Source organism: Ranitomeya imitator, chromosome 6 (genome assembly GCF_032444005.1).
Source record: "Ranitomeya imitator isolate aRanImi1 chromosome 6, aRanImi1.pri, whole genome shotgun sequence".
NCBI lineage: Eukaryota > Metazoa > Chordata > Amphibia > Anura > Dendrobatidae > Ranitomeya > Ranitomeya imitator.
The window spans coordinates 358,549,662-358,567,412 of record NC_091287.1 but is presented as its reverse complement, the minus strand read 5'-3'; the positions used below and the strand labels follow the sequence as shown (position 1 = coordinate 358,567,412).

Here is a 17,751-nt window from a genome sequence, read left to right as displayed (position 1 = left end):
AAATCAGACCGATTTTTAATACGTTAAGTGTGACGCCGGCCTAAGGGTAAATACCTCAGAACATACAAACTCTAATAGAGCTGTGATGTTCTGGAAAATCTAAAGGAGGCTTTCACGGACAGTTTTTGCTCTAGCTACTCCACTGAGGAGGTCACAAAGAATGCTTCCGACTTCACACTTTCACCACGGTAGAGGAATCTCGTATCTACTGCAATGGCCCCTGGGTTACGTCTACGAAGTAGCTACTGGCTGGTGGAGTGGGTTAGCAAAAAAGAGTCCAGAAGCCGAATGAGAACCAGAAAAACATAAACAGTGCAAAATCAGCAATCAGGGTTGAAGTTAGGTTGATAGCAATGGTCAAAACTAGGAGAGTACAGTCAGAGTACAAATTGACAGGTAAGAGAATTAATTCTGTCACGGGTAGGCAATAGGTAAAAATAATTCAAAGATCAGGCAGAAAATGTAGTGTTAACAAACCAGATCAGGAATCAGAATCAGAGAACAGTAATATCAAATCTTATAACTAGCAAAGTTATGACCTTGCCAACGAGATTGAAATAAGGCAGCATGCGCTCCTATTGGCAGGTAGCATTCAGTAATTGGTGCTGCTTACAGGTTCAGCCATTGACTGAACATCAAGGCCTGAGTGAATAAATTAACACTTTAATATATGGCTGGGCAGTGGTCACGCCATCCAGAACGAGGAGCAATAAAAGGGAACTTTGCTGACAACAAATGCGCTGCCCAGAGGACACACCCATTTTGGGATCAGAAGCGGAGTAGGGAATGTGCTGCCGAGTGATATCAGTTCTGCTTCTTCTGTTGCTAAGCTACTTAGGGGCACAGGGCAGCGGTGTTCACTGTCTAAACCGACATCATGAAAGTGTGGCATGGCGTGTATATAACAGGAGCATGCCCCAGTTTTTTCCTGTTGGGATCATATGCAATTATCAAATAATATGAAATTAAAGACTGTAAGATTGCTCTCACTAAGTGTATTTGGGGACACTCGCTTGGCACGGGATTAACGTAGTCAGGCACGATTTTTCGCTTAAACACAGTCTATACGGTTTATTAAAGTGTCATAAACCGGGTTGTGCACAGTTCACATTATACATTTCATCAAACACAACAGGCACCAACTGGTGATATTAACCTGCAGCTGTCTTCAACACTTCATTTACGGCTTTGTCTCACAGACACTAAACATGCTGGACCTCTCACTTCGCCCTGTTACCATGGGTGTCTGTATGCCGTACTCTTCACCAATGTCCTAAGTCACATACAGTGCATATGACACTGGGTCACGGTCTCTAAACACGCCGAACCTCACTCCGTTCAGTCACCGTGGGAGACGACACAGTTCATAGAACATTACAAGCACCAACAGTCTGTATAGGTACCTGACGGGAGCTCCTGCTCCACCTGCTGACTCCTTGTCAGTCCACTCCTCCAGGAAAGCTGCCTCACAGGGATCACCAACTTGCCTGGGCGGCATATCTTAGTCAGTCCAGACCCACCGAAAGACGGTAGCTTCCCCAACATAGACCATCCAGAATCAGAGTCTTACTGTGCGCTATTCAGGGATCCGGTCCTACTCCCAGAACCTCCCGACACACCAGCATGACCTCTTCAGGACTCCTACTCCCAGGACTTCTATCACATGAACCGCACATGTGACCTGTCCAGGTGCTATTCAGGACCTCGTCCAACACCCCAGGCATATGACCAGTCCGGGTACTATTCAGGACCTCACCCAACACCCCAGGCATATAACCTGTCCAGGTGCTATTCAGGACGTCAGTCCAATACCCCAGGCATATGACCTGTCCAGGTGCTATTCAGGACGTCAGTCCAATACCCCAGGCTTATGACCAGTCCAGGTGCTATTCAGGATGTCAGTCCAACACCCCAGGCTACTAGCAAGTCGAAAGCCCCACCATGTGCTATTCAGGACTCCTACTCCCAGGAAATCTAATACAGGTTGTTCAGTGTGCTATTCAGGACTCCTACTCCCAGGAAATCCAACACACCAGCATGTCCTCTTCAGGACTCCTACTCCCAGGAAGTCCAACACATACTTCCAGGACCTTCACCACTCAGGTCCAAACACTGGAACCACACAGGAACATGTGACCCACACCCTGGTCACATTATATACCCTTAACCCTCTCCTGGGTGGGAGTGTGGATGTGTGGCTAGTTTGTCCCGCCCATCTCACACAACTAGCCTAGTAAGTCTCCCTTACAACTACACCATACATATACACACTCTTGAGGGACCACAGGTCCCAGAACAACAACATTGCATCAGACTTACCACGCAGACTCATATATGCAACACATATCGGCCATTCACAACACTGCCAGTCACTGTTTTACCATGATTATAACAACAAACATGCCTCCATGCATATCCCAAGGAGCACACACAGCGCCCCCTAGCTACCACAGGGGTCACTGCACCACAAGACATAGCGAGGTACAGTAAAACGCTCTGTATAATACACAGCCATAATACAGCCATGAGCCGTAACATTCGGTCTGTCAGTACGTTGTAGATTAATTTATTCTCCAGCAGCACTGTATGATATATAACCCAGTCAAAGAGAACAATTATGATAAATTGACATTATGTATTTCCTAATATATTCCCTTATACAGTCTGATAAGTAGCTTCAAGGTGAACCAACATGTCAAACTTTAAAGCCTATGTTCTATCATTCTTTTCATGTCTCCTTGTATATCATTCCAACGTGAATTCTTTTGTAATAAAAATGTCATTGTTATTGTGCACATATAAGAATTTTAATGATCTTTTCTTTTTATGTGAAAGACTTATTATGGCTTTGGATTATATTTGCAAGTATAATTTAAGAAGGGAGAAATAGGAGCAAAGTTCATGGTATATATTAAAAGTAAAGATTGCAATGCCACTGCAACAAGTCCAATAATAATAAAATCACCATGCTGCTTGCTGCATTTTCTTCTGCCTTTCTCTGCTCAGAAGTCAATGACTTTCTGTATTAGTGAGTAAGATGTCTATACATGCAAGTGCAGCGCCCCAGAGTCCTGGTCTTTGCAGTAATGTCATTCTTCCACCAGGGGGAGTGATGTTACGTCTGATGGCAATAAAGGAGATCACTTTACCAGGTACCATGCACCACACTTCACACTCCAGTCCACCAGGGGGAGCTTTGCTCCTATCTATTAGGGCACTCCTCACAATTAGGTAAAACTGGTGGTCTGGATAGGAAGTTAGTCAGAAGCTGACTGGGCTTCACCCAGGCAGCACCTGTCAGGCAGACAGGGGAAGGAGGAACATCTACAAGCTGCAGACAGAGTGGTCCCTGACAGGGGTGGGATCCTGTCAGAGGCCTAGATAGAAGGCAACGGAGCTGCGCCTGCCCCACGTGCGGCAGCATCCTAAGAAAGGACTCAAAGAGAATTGTGTTGTAGCGGGTGAGAAACGAAGTCATAGCAAAAGGAGAGGAAACCAGAAGGAGTTCTGCCCTGTAAAAGGCTGCCTCCTTTCTCAGGCGCACAAGCCGGTAGCCAGAACACCGAGGGAGTAAGGATCTCTATGCTTTACTTCAGAGACTGGCAGGACAGTTAATTCCACTTTGGCTGCCCGACCTTATACCCAGGAGGCACAGTAGCAACTTGTGGGGGTGGGGAGTCATAGGGTCCCTGTAAAAAGCCTCAGGCCATCAGTCATACGGGTTGTTCCTATCCATCTGGGGGACAGAGAGAAAGACAACATCTAGAACACCAACAACAGTTGTGAGGACCTCACCGAGAAGCTCAGCAGGGAGGGACTACAACACTCAGGCGCTAGAGGTAGGCTACTGATTTCCACCTCTATAAGGGGACTCTGGAATTGCCTTCAGACCGGCCGGACTTTGCCTACCCTGTGATCTGGTGCTCTGGACTGTGGACGCTGATGCCTTCAGTAAAAGGTAAAGAGACTGCAACCTTGTGTCCTCGTTCTTCACTGCGCCTCACACCATCCACCATCTACATTGTGGGAAGCCCTGGGGACATACTTCACCTGTGGGAAGGTATACCATCTAGCTGCCATAACATCACCCCAGCGGACCCCTAAGCAGTGTCGGTCACCCTGACCAAATACCACAAGTGGCGTCACGAACAATTCCCCTTTAAAGACCTTTCCCCCGTTTATCAACGGTCGTCCCCTAGGGCCACAGACCGGGTCAGCCACTGTGACATCCCCCTTGAGAACCGAAGGGCCCGGCTCCGAGTACCCCACTGCCCTACTGGGGGGCGCACCACAAGGCCCTAGCAAGGAAGCGCATTGGCTGAGAAGTTGTGTTTCTGCCCTTAACACCAAGTATTGGGCTTTCCTGGGGTGTTGACTTACTCTTAATTCTTAGGCTATGTGCACACGTTGCGGATTAGCCTTAGGAATTTCTGCTGCGGATTCTGCCTCTCCTGGCAGAAAATGCACGTGCGGATTTGTCGCGCTTTTTGTGCGGTTGCGCTGCGGTTTTTTGTGCGTTTTTTGTGCGTTTTTTTTGCAGATTTGCTGTGTTTTTTTTTACACCTGCGGTTTTCTATAATGGAATGGGTACAAAAACGCTGCAGATTTGCAAAAAAGTAGTGACATGCTACTTTTTTTAAACCCCAGCGGATTTTCCGCAAAGTGTGCACAGCATTTTTTTTTCCCATTGATTTACATTGTACTGTAAATCAATTGCGGATCTGCAGCGTTTCTGGACCACAAAAAACGCTGTGGATCCGCAGAGAATCTGCAACGTGTGCACATACCAGGTTGTGGTAGATAAGGAAGAACTCAGTTCGATTATTAAAGTAAAATATTCTTTACTGGTTAACTTATGACCTCTCACATGAAAAGGATTGTTCGTGTACAATATATTTAAACTGAAAACTTACAGGACCCCAATCTGTACCAACAGTTTAAACTAGTGTCTATTATATAGATAATACGATAATACACTGCCTATGATTTAGAGTCTGTGGAGAGATCACCTCTGTTCTTACCCATTCATTGTACACACCTTCCCTAAAGCACACACTGCCCTTTATATTCATTCAGGGACTCGTAGAACGTAACTAATACTGGTGCTGGAAAGTGATGTTACAGTCCCAAGCACCTATGTCATATCGTCTTGACGTGTTTCGCCCTTTACTCTTTTTACTACTCGGTGGCTCACATCGCGGCCGGGAATATGACGCTCCTGTGCGAATGTATTAGCACTAAGTATATAAAAATTGCCTCCTGATGTGCCCAGTTTAAATACAGTAGTACACGTGCCTCTAACTGGTCAGCCTAGTCTTCTTTCCCCTACTTCCATGACTGGTTTCCACATTGCCTCAATTAGCCTAATTCTCTAATTGTCCAGGAACCACTTAACTGTCATAGAAAAAAATGTAAAATCCATAAAGACATCTCCGTAAAGGGCAAATATCACCCTTACCTTGCACATATGGGATTAAGTATAACTAGGGAAGTGAGGAACTAATTGTAACTGGGGAAATGAAAAGAGCTAACACTTCAACCCTCATTGCTGGACCTCCTGCTATGACTTGGTAATTACAACATAGATTTGCTTTGAGTGCCAGTCACTAAGTCTAGAATTCCTATACTCAGAGTCAGAGAAGTAGACTTCCGAGGCAGGAGCTTCCTCTTTTCAAAAGAATTACCTCAGACTTTCTGAAGTCAGTGGTCAGTGATGAATATTGGGGTTTGCATTGATCTGATATTTATGGGAGATATATTTTCGGCATCATAGCAAAGAGACAAACTACAACTCATTCACTCACATACTTCACCGTAAGGCCATTCTAACACTTCCAACTTAATACTGGTCAGAAGTATGAAGCTATCCAGGCCATGTTTCATCTCAATATAGTGGTAAAACTGTGACAGAAAACATGATATCTCCCACCTGGGACCTCTGAGAGTCTGTGCACACGTTGCGGATTGGGCTGCAGATCTGCAGCAGTTTTCCATGTGGTTTACAGTACCATGTAAACCTATGGAAAACCAAATCGGCAGTGCACATGCTACGGAAAATACTGCACGGAAACACTTCAGTTTATTTTCCGCAGCATGTCAATTCTTTGTGCGGATTCCGCAGTGGTTTACACCTGCTCCACAATAGGAATCCGCAGGTGTAAAACCGCACGTGAAATCCGCACAAAAAACTCAGGAAATCTGCGGTTAATCCGCAGGAAAAAAGCAGTGCATTTTACCTGCAGATTTTCCAAAAACAGTGTGGAAAAATCCGCACACGAATCCGTAACGTGGGCACATAGCCTGAGGTTGAAGGTAACTCGAAAGTTGGGGATAAACAGCATTTCAGTGCAGGCAAAACAAATTAAACAGTTCCAACAAAGTCATTTTAGAGACAGTTCAGGACATACAGGCTGGATAGTATCCAGTATACCGGCTTAAGGTACCGTCACACATAGCGACGCTGCAGCGATACCGACAACGATCCGGATCGCTGCAGCGTCGCTGTTTGGTCGCTGGAGAGCTGTCACACAGACAGCTCTCCAGCGACCAACGATCCCGAGGTCCCCGGTAACCAGGGTAAACATCGGGTAACTAAGCGCAGGGCCGCGCTTAGTAACCCGATGTTTACCCTGGTTACCATCCTAAAAAGTAAAAAAACAAACGCTACATACTTACCTTCTGCTGTCTGTCCTCGGCGCTCTGCTTCTCTGGTCTGGCTGTGAGCGCCGGGCAGCCAGAAAGCAGAGCGGTGACGTCACCGCTCTGCTTTCCGGCTCACAGACAGTACAGGAGGAGTGCAGAGCACAGCGCTGGAGGACAGACAGCTGTAGGTAAGTATCTAGTGTTTGTTTTTTTACTTTTAGGATGGTAACCAGGGTAAACATCGGGTTACTAAGCGCGGCCCTGCGCTTAGTTACCCGATGTTTACCCTGGTTACCAGCAAAGACATCGCTGAATCGGTGTCACACACGCCGATTCAGCGATGTCTACGGGGAGTCCAGCGTCGAAATAAAGTTCTGGACTTTCTTCCCCGACCAGCGATCTCCCAGCAGGGGCCTGATCGCTGCTGCCTGTCACACTGGACGATATCGCTAGCGAGGACGCTGCAACGTCACGGATCGCTAGCGATATCGTCTAGTGTGACGGTACCTTTAGTCTGGAGACATCGCGCAGGAGGTCTTCTTACCGCCACACCCAGACTATGTGCCAAACAAGCAGACTCCATTTTATCATGTGAACCGATAAAACAGTGATTTTTATCAAAACTACAGCAAGCAGCTCAGTAAGTGACCCATTGCTGAAATCAGGGTCTCTGTGTATACATTATCCAGCTCTTAGCTTAGGTGACAAAAACCTGGTGACAGATTCCCATTAAAAATAATCAAAGGAGAAGAAAGCACGCCACTTTACTGACAGCTTCAGGTTTGGTATAAAACTAGCCATGTTTGCATTAGCAGCTATGTGAGCCGCCCATCTGACCCTGACTGCTCATTCCTGGGAATGTAACATCATGGTTTGTTCTAATTTATAGACCTTGTCCTTTCTTTATCCCTTTTGGCAGCAAGTGAATAGCAGATAGGTTTTCCAAGAAAATATACAGTATAGTTATTCCAGCCATAGAGTTTTACTCAGTCCACAAGTGCTAACATGTTAGTCACAATGTAACTAGTAGTTTATGCTAGTAATTGGGTCGGTGGTGATGCAGCTTTAGTTTTCTAAACAATCAAAATAAAAATAAATTTACATATAATCTACTTATAGCAATACAAGCTGCCAATGAGGCATATCATGCCAAAAGCCACGTTGAAACATAATGACCTACTGTATGAGGTTACTACTGTATAAAAAATTGGAAAATATAGCAAATGTTTTCAATAGAAGGTATAATAACAAATAAATACTAATATTTTCTATGGGCAACAGAACTGAAATAAGAAATGCTGTTACATACCTGTCCTAGATTTGGGCTCTGATTCCCTCAACCCAGCCCTCTAAACCATGTTGTGCGCCACGTCAGACTTTGCAGATGGCCCGGCGTGACCCCATGTGATCATCTGCCTGGGCCTAAATAAGGCTCACCAAGATACACACAGGTGTTTGAGTCCTTTCTGCCTGCAGCGTCCAGCACTTCTGCTACCAGTCTGCGGTCTCCATGATGTCACCTTCCTGCCTGCAGCTTCCAGGATCTCTGCTAGCTGCCTTCAGTCTTCAGGACGTCTCCTGTCTGCCTGAGGCTGCCAGTACCTCTGCTGCCTGTCTACAGTCTCCATGATGTCTCCTGTCTGCAGATTCCAATATCTCAATGACCTTTTCCCAGTCTCCTGTCCGCCTGCAGTCTCCAGTACCTCTGCTACCTGTCTCCGCGTGCCTCACCTACGTGCTGCACCAGCGCCTGTGGTCCATGAGCCCATCCGGATTTTGGGCTTGGAAGATCCACCTCACAAGATGAGCCTAGCACATGGACAATGATAAAATATCTTTCAATTCTGTGTTGTACAGGGAACCTGTCAGTAGGTTTGGGGCCACTAAACCATCACCATGTTGTTCTGCAGGTGAGCTTTAACTTTCTAAACATGTCAAAACCATATATTTTAGCTTTAAACATTACTGCAGAAATGCTATCATTTGCATTCAATGCTTACAATAGCAGTTTCTCTACCTTCAAATAGTCTATGAAAAATGGACAGCCTACAGATGGCATCCCAGTGCTGTCTGATTTTTCTTTCATGATTCGCAAATTCACACTTGCACTGACAATTTTGAGCCTACTCTCGGATCAACATCAGACATGTCTCATTGACAAACTTCTGCAAAAAAAGTCAAACACTTGAACAGCCCCAAAGTCTATACTACATAGCAGTAAAAACACGGATAGAAATAGTACGGAAAAACCAGACATCTGAATGAGCCCTTGCTATGGATTTCTAAAGTTTTCGAAAATTTTCCATTTTGTATGTGTATAAAACAATTCAATCAAGTAAGCTGCAGTCACTCATCACTGCAGATGTAGAAGAGAAAAACAACCATGGCGTAGTAATGATTGCTGTAAAACGTGAGCTCACAACTGAACATCCACTTTATGCTGTAATATGGTAAGTCTACTAAAGCTACACAGAGCCCGACCTAGTACGAAGCACAGACACCCCACATGGGGGGAAGCATCTGGTCCTAATCTCAGATAATATTCATCAACTGCAATCAGCTCCTAGAAAGCTTTCATTTGTTATTTTCTTCCAGTATCTTCTTTTCCTCTAAATAGAGCAAATTAAAATTTTAAGGTCTCGTTCAGACTTGTACTCTGAAAAAAAAACTGGAATGTAGAAATTTTTGCAATTTTTATAAAAAAAAGAAAAACTGAAATATCACATGGTCATAAGTATTCAGACCCTTTGTTCAGTATTGAGTAGAAGCCCCCTTTTGAGCTCGTACAGCTATGAGTCTTCTTGGGAATGAGGCAACAAGTTTTTCACACCCGGTTGGATCCTCTGCCATTCTTCCTTGCAGATCCTCTCCAGTTCCACCAAGTTGGATGGTGAACGTTGGGGGACAGCCATTTTCAGGTCTTCAGAGATGCTCAATTGGGTTTAGGTCAGGACTCTGGCTGGGCCAGTGGAGAATGTTCACAGAATTGTTCTGAAGCCACTCCTTTGTTATTTTAGCTGTGTGCTTAGCTAAGGTCATTGTCTTGTTGGAAGGTGAACCTTCGGCCAAGTCTGAGGTCCAGAGCACTCTGGAAGAAGTTTACTTCCAGGATATCCCTGTAGTTGGCAGCATTCATGTTTCCTTCAATGACAACCAATCGTCCTGTCCCGGCAGCTGAAAAACACCCCATAGCATAATGCTGCCACCACCATGTTTCACTGTTGGGATTGTATTGGGCAGGCGATGAGCACGGCCTGGTTTTCTCCACACATGCCGCTTAGGCTACTTTCACACATCAGGTTTTTGCCATCAGGCAGGATCCATCAAATTTGTAAAAAAAATGGATCCGTTGCAAATTGTGAAAAACTGATGCAACGGAGAGAGAGTGTGGACTTCCTGTTCCTGGGAAAAGGAGAGAGAGAGAGACCCCAGAACGGAAATTTAGCATGATTTTATGGAGAATGCATGGAAAACTGGATTCAGAAGCCGGATTCATCATTTCACATGACAGATTCATCCGTTTATCACTGGAACCGTCGCTTGGCGTTTTTTCGCCGCACAGAAAAAACTTTCCTATGAACGTTTTCTCCGGCCGCCGGAAAACTAATTTTAGACGGATCCGTCAAAAAACGGTTGAAACGTGTGGTCATCAGGTGCAATCTGGCACTAATACAACTTTATAAGAAAAAAAGGATCCGACAGAAAAAAAAAACGAGCCGTTTTTTTTTTAAAGTAGCCGGATTGTGCCTGACGGCAAAAACCTGATGAATGAAAGTAGCCTTAGAATTATCACCATAAAGTTCTTTCTTCATCTCATCAGACCAGAGAATCTTATTTCTCATAGTCTGGGAGTCCTTCATGTGTTTTTTAGCAAAGTCCATGCGGGCTTTCATATGTCTTGCACTGAGGAGATGCTTCTGTCAGGCCACCCTGCCATAAAGGCCCGACTGGTGGAAGGCTGCAGTGATAGTCGACTTAGTTGACTCCCATCTCCCTACTGCATCTGTGGAGCTCAGCCACAGTGATCTTGGGATTCTTCTTTACTTCTATCTCCCACGATTGCTCAGTTTGGCTGAAGGCCAGATCTAGGAAGACTTCTGTTGGTCCCAAACTTCTTCCATCTAAGGATTATGGAGGCCACTGTGCTCTTAGGAACCTTGAGTACAGCAGAAATTCTGTTTTAACCTTGGCCAGATCTGTGCCTTGCCAGAATTCTGTCTCTGAGCTCCTTGGCCAGTTCCTTTGACCTCATGATTCTCATTTGGTCTGACATGCACTGTGAGCTGTGAGGTCTTATATAGATAGGTGTGTGCCTTTCCAAATCAAGTCCTATCAGTTTAACTAAACAGCTGGACTCCAATGAAGGAGTAGAACCATCTCAAGGAGGTTCACAAGGAAAAGGACAGCATGTGACTTAAATATGAGTGTCTGAGCAAAGGGTCTGAATACTTATGACCATGTGATATTTCGGTTTTTCTTTTTTATTAAATTTGCAAAAATGTCTACATTTCTGTTTTTTTCAGTCATGATGGGGTGCAGAGTGTACATTAATGAGAAAAAAAAGAACTTTTTTTGAATTTACCAAATGTCTGCATTGAAACAAAGAGTGAAAAATATAAAGGGGTCTGAATACTTCCTGTACCCACTAAACGATATGGTCTACGGGCTGTTCATACGCCGGTGGGTTTTTTGTAGACCTTGTGGCCATACAAAATCACGGAGACAAGTCCGTTTTTGAACTTTTTGATCATGGATGGGTCCGTGAAAATCACAAACAGCACACAGATGGCGTCATTGTGCAGCCATGTGCAGCCCGTGACTAACACTGTGATGTATTAGATGCTTTGTCCTTTATTTATTACTCCTTCTATATGTGAAAATCACAGATGAAACATTGATGCTAAAATCTAACACTGACCTAACACTGAAGAAACTCAAATCCAAAATGCTGATGAAACGCAGACTGTTTTTTTGAAAACGTAAAATAAAAACATCACGGACGTCTGAATGAGACCTAAAGGATATGAAAACATTTTTGTTTCCAAAAAATGCATATATTTTAGGCTAAGGATAGTTTTTTCAATTGGGTTTTTACAAGCTCTTTGTTTCCCCGCACATTGCAAGCTGCAGAATGAGTTAACTGAGAATGTGTCAGTGAGCTAGGAATGGTTTGTAACTCTTTAATCTGAGCTCCTCTAAGCCAATTTAAGAAAACATCAAAGTTAAAGGTTTTGTTCCAGGTGTGTAACCGTCTGCAGTCACTCTATATGACTATAAAGTGTCCAATCCTGACAGTGAGCAATATACACGCTATGAATTGCTCTCCTTTGTCAGCTTCAGAAGCCAACACATGACACTAAGGCCGGTTTCAGACGTCAGTGGCTCCGGTACGTGTGGTGACAGTTTCCTCACGTACCGGAGACACTGACTCACGTAGACACATTGAAATCGCTGCTAGAGAGAAGATACGAATGGCGGCTTCAGCACCAGATGCAGGGGACAGCGCTTATCTCTAGAGCTGTCTCCTGCACGCTCCGTGTGGTACCCAGTCAGCACATGAGCGGCACACGTGTGCCGCACGTGTGCCACACGGATGGCCTACGTGAGCTCACGGACACGGATAATTCCGGTACCGATTTTTCCGGTACCGGAATTATCTGGACGTGTGAGACTGGCCTAAGGCTGCCGTCACACTAGCAGTATTTGGTCAGTATTTTACATCAGTATCTGTAAGCCAAAACAAGGAGTGGAACAAATAGAGGAAAAGTATAATAGAAACATCTGCACCACTTCTGTATTTATCACCCACTCCTGGTTTTGGCTTACAAATACTGATGCAAAATACTGACCAAATACTGATAGTGTGACGGCAGCCTAAGTGTCTGATTTCCACAGTTCAGATCTTATGCCGCCTAGATTCTCGACTGCTTCTCTTAATCAGGAAAAGATGTTAGTTGGCAGGTGACCGCGACTATTGCTGACATTGCACACTGTCAAGGCTCGAAATCAGCAGTAACAGAGTGGCTGCAGAAATTTATGTTCAGCTGATTTGTGATCATAGATCAATACATAGGAGGTCAGAAAAGAGTTACATAAAAAAAAGTTACAGATTCTTATCAGAAGGAGCTCACTGACACATTCTCAGTTCACTCATACTGCAGCTAGCAAAGTGCAAGGAAATAAGGAGTCAGTAAAAGTCCCCTAAGATGCCAAAATGATTTACTATATTTGCCCCTATATGTTCATTTGTGTTCTTAAAGAGGAATGTAGAAAAACAACAAATGAAATACGTTTTGGACAGCCTTCACATGAGGGAATTTTTCTAATCAGACTTGGTCATGTAAAGTCTATGAGTCTCCACTGAAACCAGAGATGAGCGAACTGATTTGCGGGCCCCGGTGCGTCGGCCATGTCAGCCTTCAGTGGCCAATGAATGGGAGTGCTGCGATTCCCGATGCCTCTTCTGATTTTGCAGCCTCGGCACAACATCATACATTCATGACGCCATCACGCCACAACGATGATGCTGCGCCAGGGATTCCAGCAGGTAAGCGGCGGCTCGCAGGGCTGCCCCATTGTGGCCATGGTAAACTGACTTGGCTGATGGACCGGAGTCCTGCACATCTATTCTCTCTCCTTACAACAGATGGCATGCCGGGGCCTTCCATTTTTAATAATTCCTTTTTTAGAGAAAGCAAAAAGGAACACGGTCGTGTGACTGAGCCGAAACTGTCACCCTGGACTCCGCTGCATATTGGAGTTGAAAGGGCAAAAGGAATCAATAAATCCATTCAAACAAAACAATCACAAGAAAACAACAACTACACAAAATTGTGTTTGAAAGCCAATAATAAAAAGTTATATCTCCAAAACGCTTGGGGGGCTAGTGCCTTCATTGTACAGGGACAATATTCTATCCCAATTTATACAGGGGTCTCCGCTGTGCCATAAGGGCCATACAGTGCCATCTAGTGGTCATCAGGTGCAACCTCTCTACTTTCGCTGATAAAACTTTCTAACATTTTTCATACAAAAATAACCTAAAAAGAGAAATAAAACAAACAAATGCAAGTATTTACTAACACTCACATGTATTATACACATTGCCAAGTAAGATCCAGTGTGCTGCAACATTGTGCATCAAGAATCACTTTCCAATACTTAGTGTAACTGTAATACTTACAAATAAATAAATAGATACAGTTGGGGAAATAAGTATTTGATCCCTTGCTGATTTTGTAAGTTTGCACACTGACAAAGACATGAACCATCTATAATTTAAGTGTAGGTTAATTTTAACATTGAGATAGAATATCAAAAATAAAATCCAGAAAATCACATTGTATAAATTACATAAATATATTTGCATTTTGCAGTGAGAAATAAGTATTTGATCCCTCTGGCACACAAGACTTAATACTTGGTGGCAAAACCCTTGTTGGCAAGCACAGCAGTCAGACATTTTTTGTAGTTGATGATGAGGTTTGCGCACATGTCAGGAGGAATTTTGGTCCACTCCTCTTTGCAGATCATCTCTAAATCATTAGGATTTTGAGGCTGTCGCTTGGCAACTCGGAGCTTCAACTCCCTCCATAAGTTTTCTATGGGATTAAGGTCTGGAGACTGGCTAGGCCACTCCATGACCTTATTGTGCTTTTTTATGAGCCACTCCTAAGTTGTCTTGGCTGTATGTTTTGGGTCGTTGTTTTGCCTGAAAACCCAGCCACGACCCATTTTTAATGTCCTGGCGGAGGGAAGGAGGTTGTCACTCAGGATTTTACGGTACATGGCTCCGTCCGTTCTCCCATTGATGCGGTGAAGTAGTCCTGTGCCCTTAGCAGAGAAACACCCCCAAAACATAATGTTTCCACCTCCATGCTTGACAGTGGGGACGGTGTTCTTTGGGTCATAGGCAGCATTTCTCTTCCTAAAAACACAGCGGGTTGAGTTAATGCCAAAGGCCTCAACTTTTGCCTCATCTGACCACAGCACCTTCTCCAAATTACTCACAGAATCATCCAGATGTTCATTGGCAAACTTCAGACGGGCCAGCACATGTGCCTTCTTGAGCAGGAGGACCTTGTAGGCACTGCAGGAATTTATACCTTCACGGCGTAATGTGTTAGCAATGGTTTTCTTGGTGACTGTAGTTCCAGCTGCCTTGAGATCATTAACAAGTTTCCCCCGTGTAGTTTTAGGCTGATCTCTCACCTTCCTCATGATCAAGGATACCCCACGAGGTGAGATTTTGCATGGTGCCCCAGATCGATGTCGATTGACAGTCATTTTGTACTTCTTCCATCTTCTTACTATTGCACCAACAGTTGTCTCCTTCTCACCCAGCGTCTTACTTATGCTTTTGTAGCCCATTCCAGCTTTGTGCAGGTCTATGATCTTGTCCCTGACATCCTTATAAAGTTCTTTTGTCTTGCCCATGTTGTAGACTCAGGATAGCGTCTGATTAATTGAGTCTGTGGACAGGAGTCTTTTATAAGGGTATGTGCACACGATGCAGATTTAGTGCAGAATTAGTGAAGTTCTGCAGCGGATTTTTCTGCTGGAGATCTGCACTGTGATTTACAGTACAATTTAAATCAATGTGAAAAAAAAAAAAGTTGTGCACATGGTGCAGAAAAATCCGCGGAGAAAGGCTGCAGATTTCAAAAAAGTGCATGCCACTTCTTTTGTGCGTTTCTGCAGCATTTCTGCACCCCTCCATTAATAGAAATCCGCAGTGGTAAAAACTGCACAAAAACTGCACAAAATCAGCATCAATTCTGCACAAAAAACGCACTAAAACCGCATAAAAAATGCATCAAAAACGCACCTGCGGATTCTGCCAGGAGATGTAGATTTAGTGCAGAAAATTCTGCACCATATTTCCTACGTGTGCACATAGCCTAAAGGTATGTGCACACGTCAGGATTTTTTCCTGACATAATCCTGAGAATTCAGCCAGAAATCCGCGTTCTTTTTTTGCGCGGATTTCTCACGGAATTTGCGCATTTTTTGCGCGGATTTTGCGCGGATTTTTTGTGGAATTTTTGCGGATTTTTTTTCAATTTTCCCGGAATGTCCTTTTTGATAGGAAATCCGCAAAAAATCCGCAAAAAGATAGAGCATGTCCGGATTTTTTGCGGAATGCATTTTTTTTGCGGAAAAAAACGCTAACATCTGCACAAAAAATGTGGAATGCATCCTAAATGATAGGATGCATAATGTTAGCTTTTTTTAGTGGATTTATAGCGTTTTTATAGCGAAATTCCACAAAAAAACGCTAAAAATCCGGACGTGTGCACATACCCTCAAGGTGAATATATAACAAAGCTGTCTTTAATGCAGGTAACGAGTTGATTAGGAGCGTCTCACTGGTTTGTAGGAGCCAGAACTCTTAGTGGTTGGTAGGGGATGAAATACTTATCACTGCAAAATGCAAATAAATATATATAATTTATACAATGTGATTTTCTGGATTTTATTTTTGATATTCTATCTCTCAATGTTAAAATTAACCTACCCTTAAATTTATAGACTGTTCATGTCTTTGTCAGTGTGCAAACTTACAAAATCAGCAAGGGATCAAATACTTATTTCCCCCACCGTATATAGATAATAGATAGATGATAGCTACAAAGAGCCACTTCTGTATCCATCCATCTCTTAGTTCCCCATTACACACTATTCCACCATAGTAATGTCAGTCACTTCTCCTAGAAGACATCACTCAATCAATCAATCAATTAAACAACCAATCAATCAAATAAACAGCAGTGAATATTGGTAAGACAGGACTATGGGGATTACTCTCATACACACAGGACAGGATCAAGGATTTGGGTGGGATCCTGGACTAATCCCACAAACTCCAAGCAAGTTACTTATGGGAAGGAATCCTATGTGAGAGACCCCAGCACCCCCTGCCATGGAAGTGCTCTGCCTAGGGCATGAGTGGGCACAGGGGTAGCTGGTGCCCATCATTGATGCCCAGGAGGGGGCTACATACCAGTCCTGCCAGGATCTTCTTACTCTCCTCATCAGTGCAGCGATCTGAGAACATGCTCCTGTGGACAAACAGAAAAGTGCTCACGAAAATCCAGCAAGAAGCCCAGAAGAGCAGGAGGAGGACAGTGTTCTTCTTGCAGATCTTTATTCTCAGCCATTTGCCAGGGAATATTCTCATGGTAAGATCAGTGAGAGTGTGCCATGTTCAGAGTAAGAATCCCGCCTGTGCCCTGCTGTCAGTGGGCAGCCCCCACTGCTGGACCCTCTACCTCAGTGTGTGGCTGGTGCCTGTGTGCTGGAGCCCTGAGCTGAGCTATTGTCCTGAGGACACTGTTCCGCCTTCTTTCTATGCTGTCAGCCTGGAAGGGTCCCAGCACAGGAGCCCCCAGGGATGGAGCTGCACTGTGCTGTGGAGGAGGATGGCTGTGTCAGTGCCCAGTGATGCCAGGCTGTACCCTGCTGCTCACAGCTCCTGACCCCTGCCCCAGCTTAGTAATGATCACTGCTCAGCTCCATCAGTGCTAACTGCAGAGGAATCACAAGTCGTGGGCAGCCCATAATGTGTAAACTGAGATTTGTAAATCACATCCATATTCCTCCCCAGAAGTAAGAAAGGCAAAAAGGTCCCAGGAGATGGGAATAATTCATAGATAACGTCACACCACAGGTATGGACATGTGCGCGCCTTCTAACATGCAAGTGTCCGTGACATACCGTGTAGCCAGGTCACAGGGGTCACATGTAATCACTAACCTTCCATGATGCTCTGTACAATTGGAAAAAACAGGCTAGAAGTACACGCACTGGGCAAAACATCTGGTCCAGAAAAGCTATACATACAGCTGCCATATACATTAAAGGGAACCTGTCAGCAGGATTGTGCACAGTAACCTACAGGCAGTGTCAGGTCGGCGCAGTTATATTGATTAATTTCATCAGCCAAGGTGTAATTTTAATCAGTATAACGGCGCCGACATGACACTGTCTGTAGGTTACTGTGCACAATCCTGCTGACAGGTTCCCTTTAAGAGGCTTTCATGGCACAGAAACTAGTGCATACACCAATTTTACCAGCCAATCCTGCAATGCTCTATAGCAGTGCCAATC

The 17,751-nt window shown here is 44.4% G+C and overlaps 1 protein-coding gene across 1 annotated transcript in view; it reads right to left on the bottom strand.

Annotated features, from left to right (window-relative positions):
* Positions 1 to 16,941, bottom strand: part of DIPK1C (divergent protein kinase domain 1C) — a 160,816-nt gene extending 143,875 nt beyond the window's left edge. Inside the window, exon 1 of the mRNA XM_069730969.1 lies at positions 16,646 to 16,941. Coding sequence (XP_069587070.1) covers positions 16,646 to 16,822 — 177 coding nt within the window. The 5' untranslated portion in view covers positions 16,823 to 16,941. The remainder of the gene's footprint in view (positions 1 to 16,645) is intronic.
* Between the last annotated feature and the right edge of the window lie 810 nt (positions 16,942 to 17,751).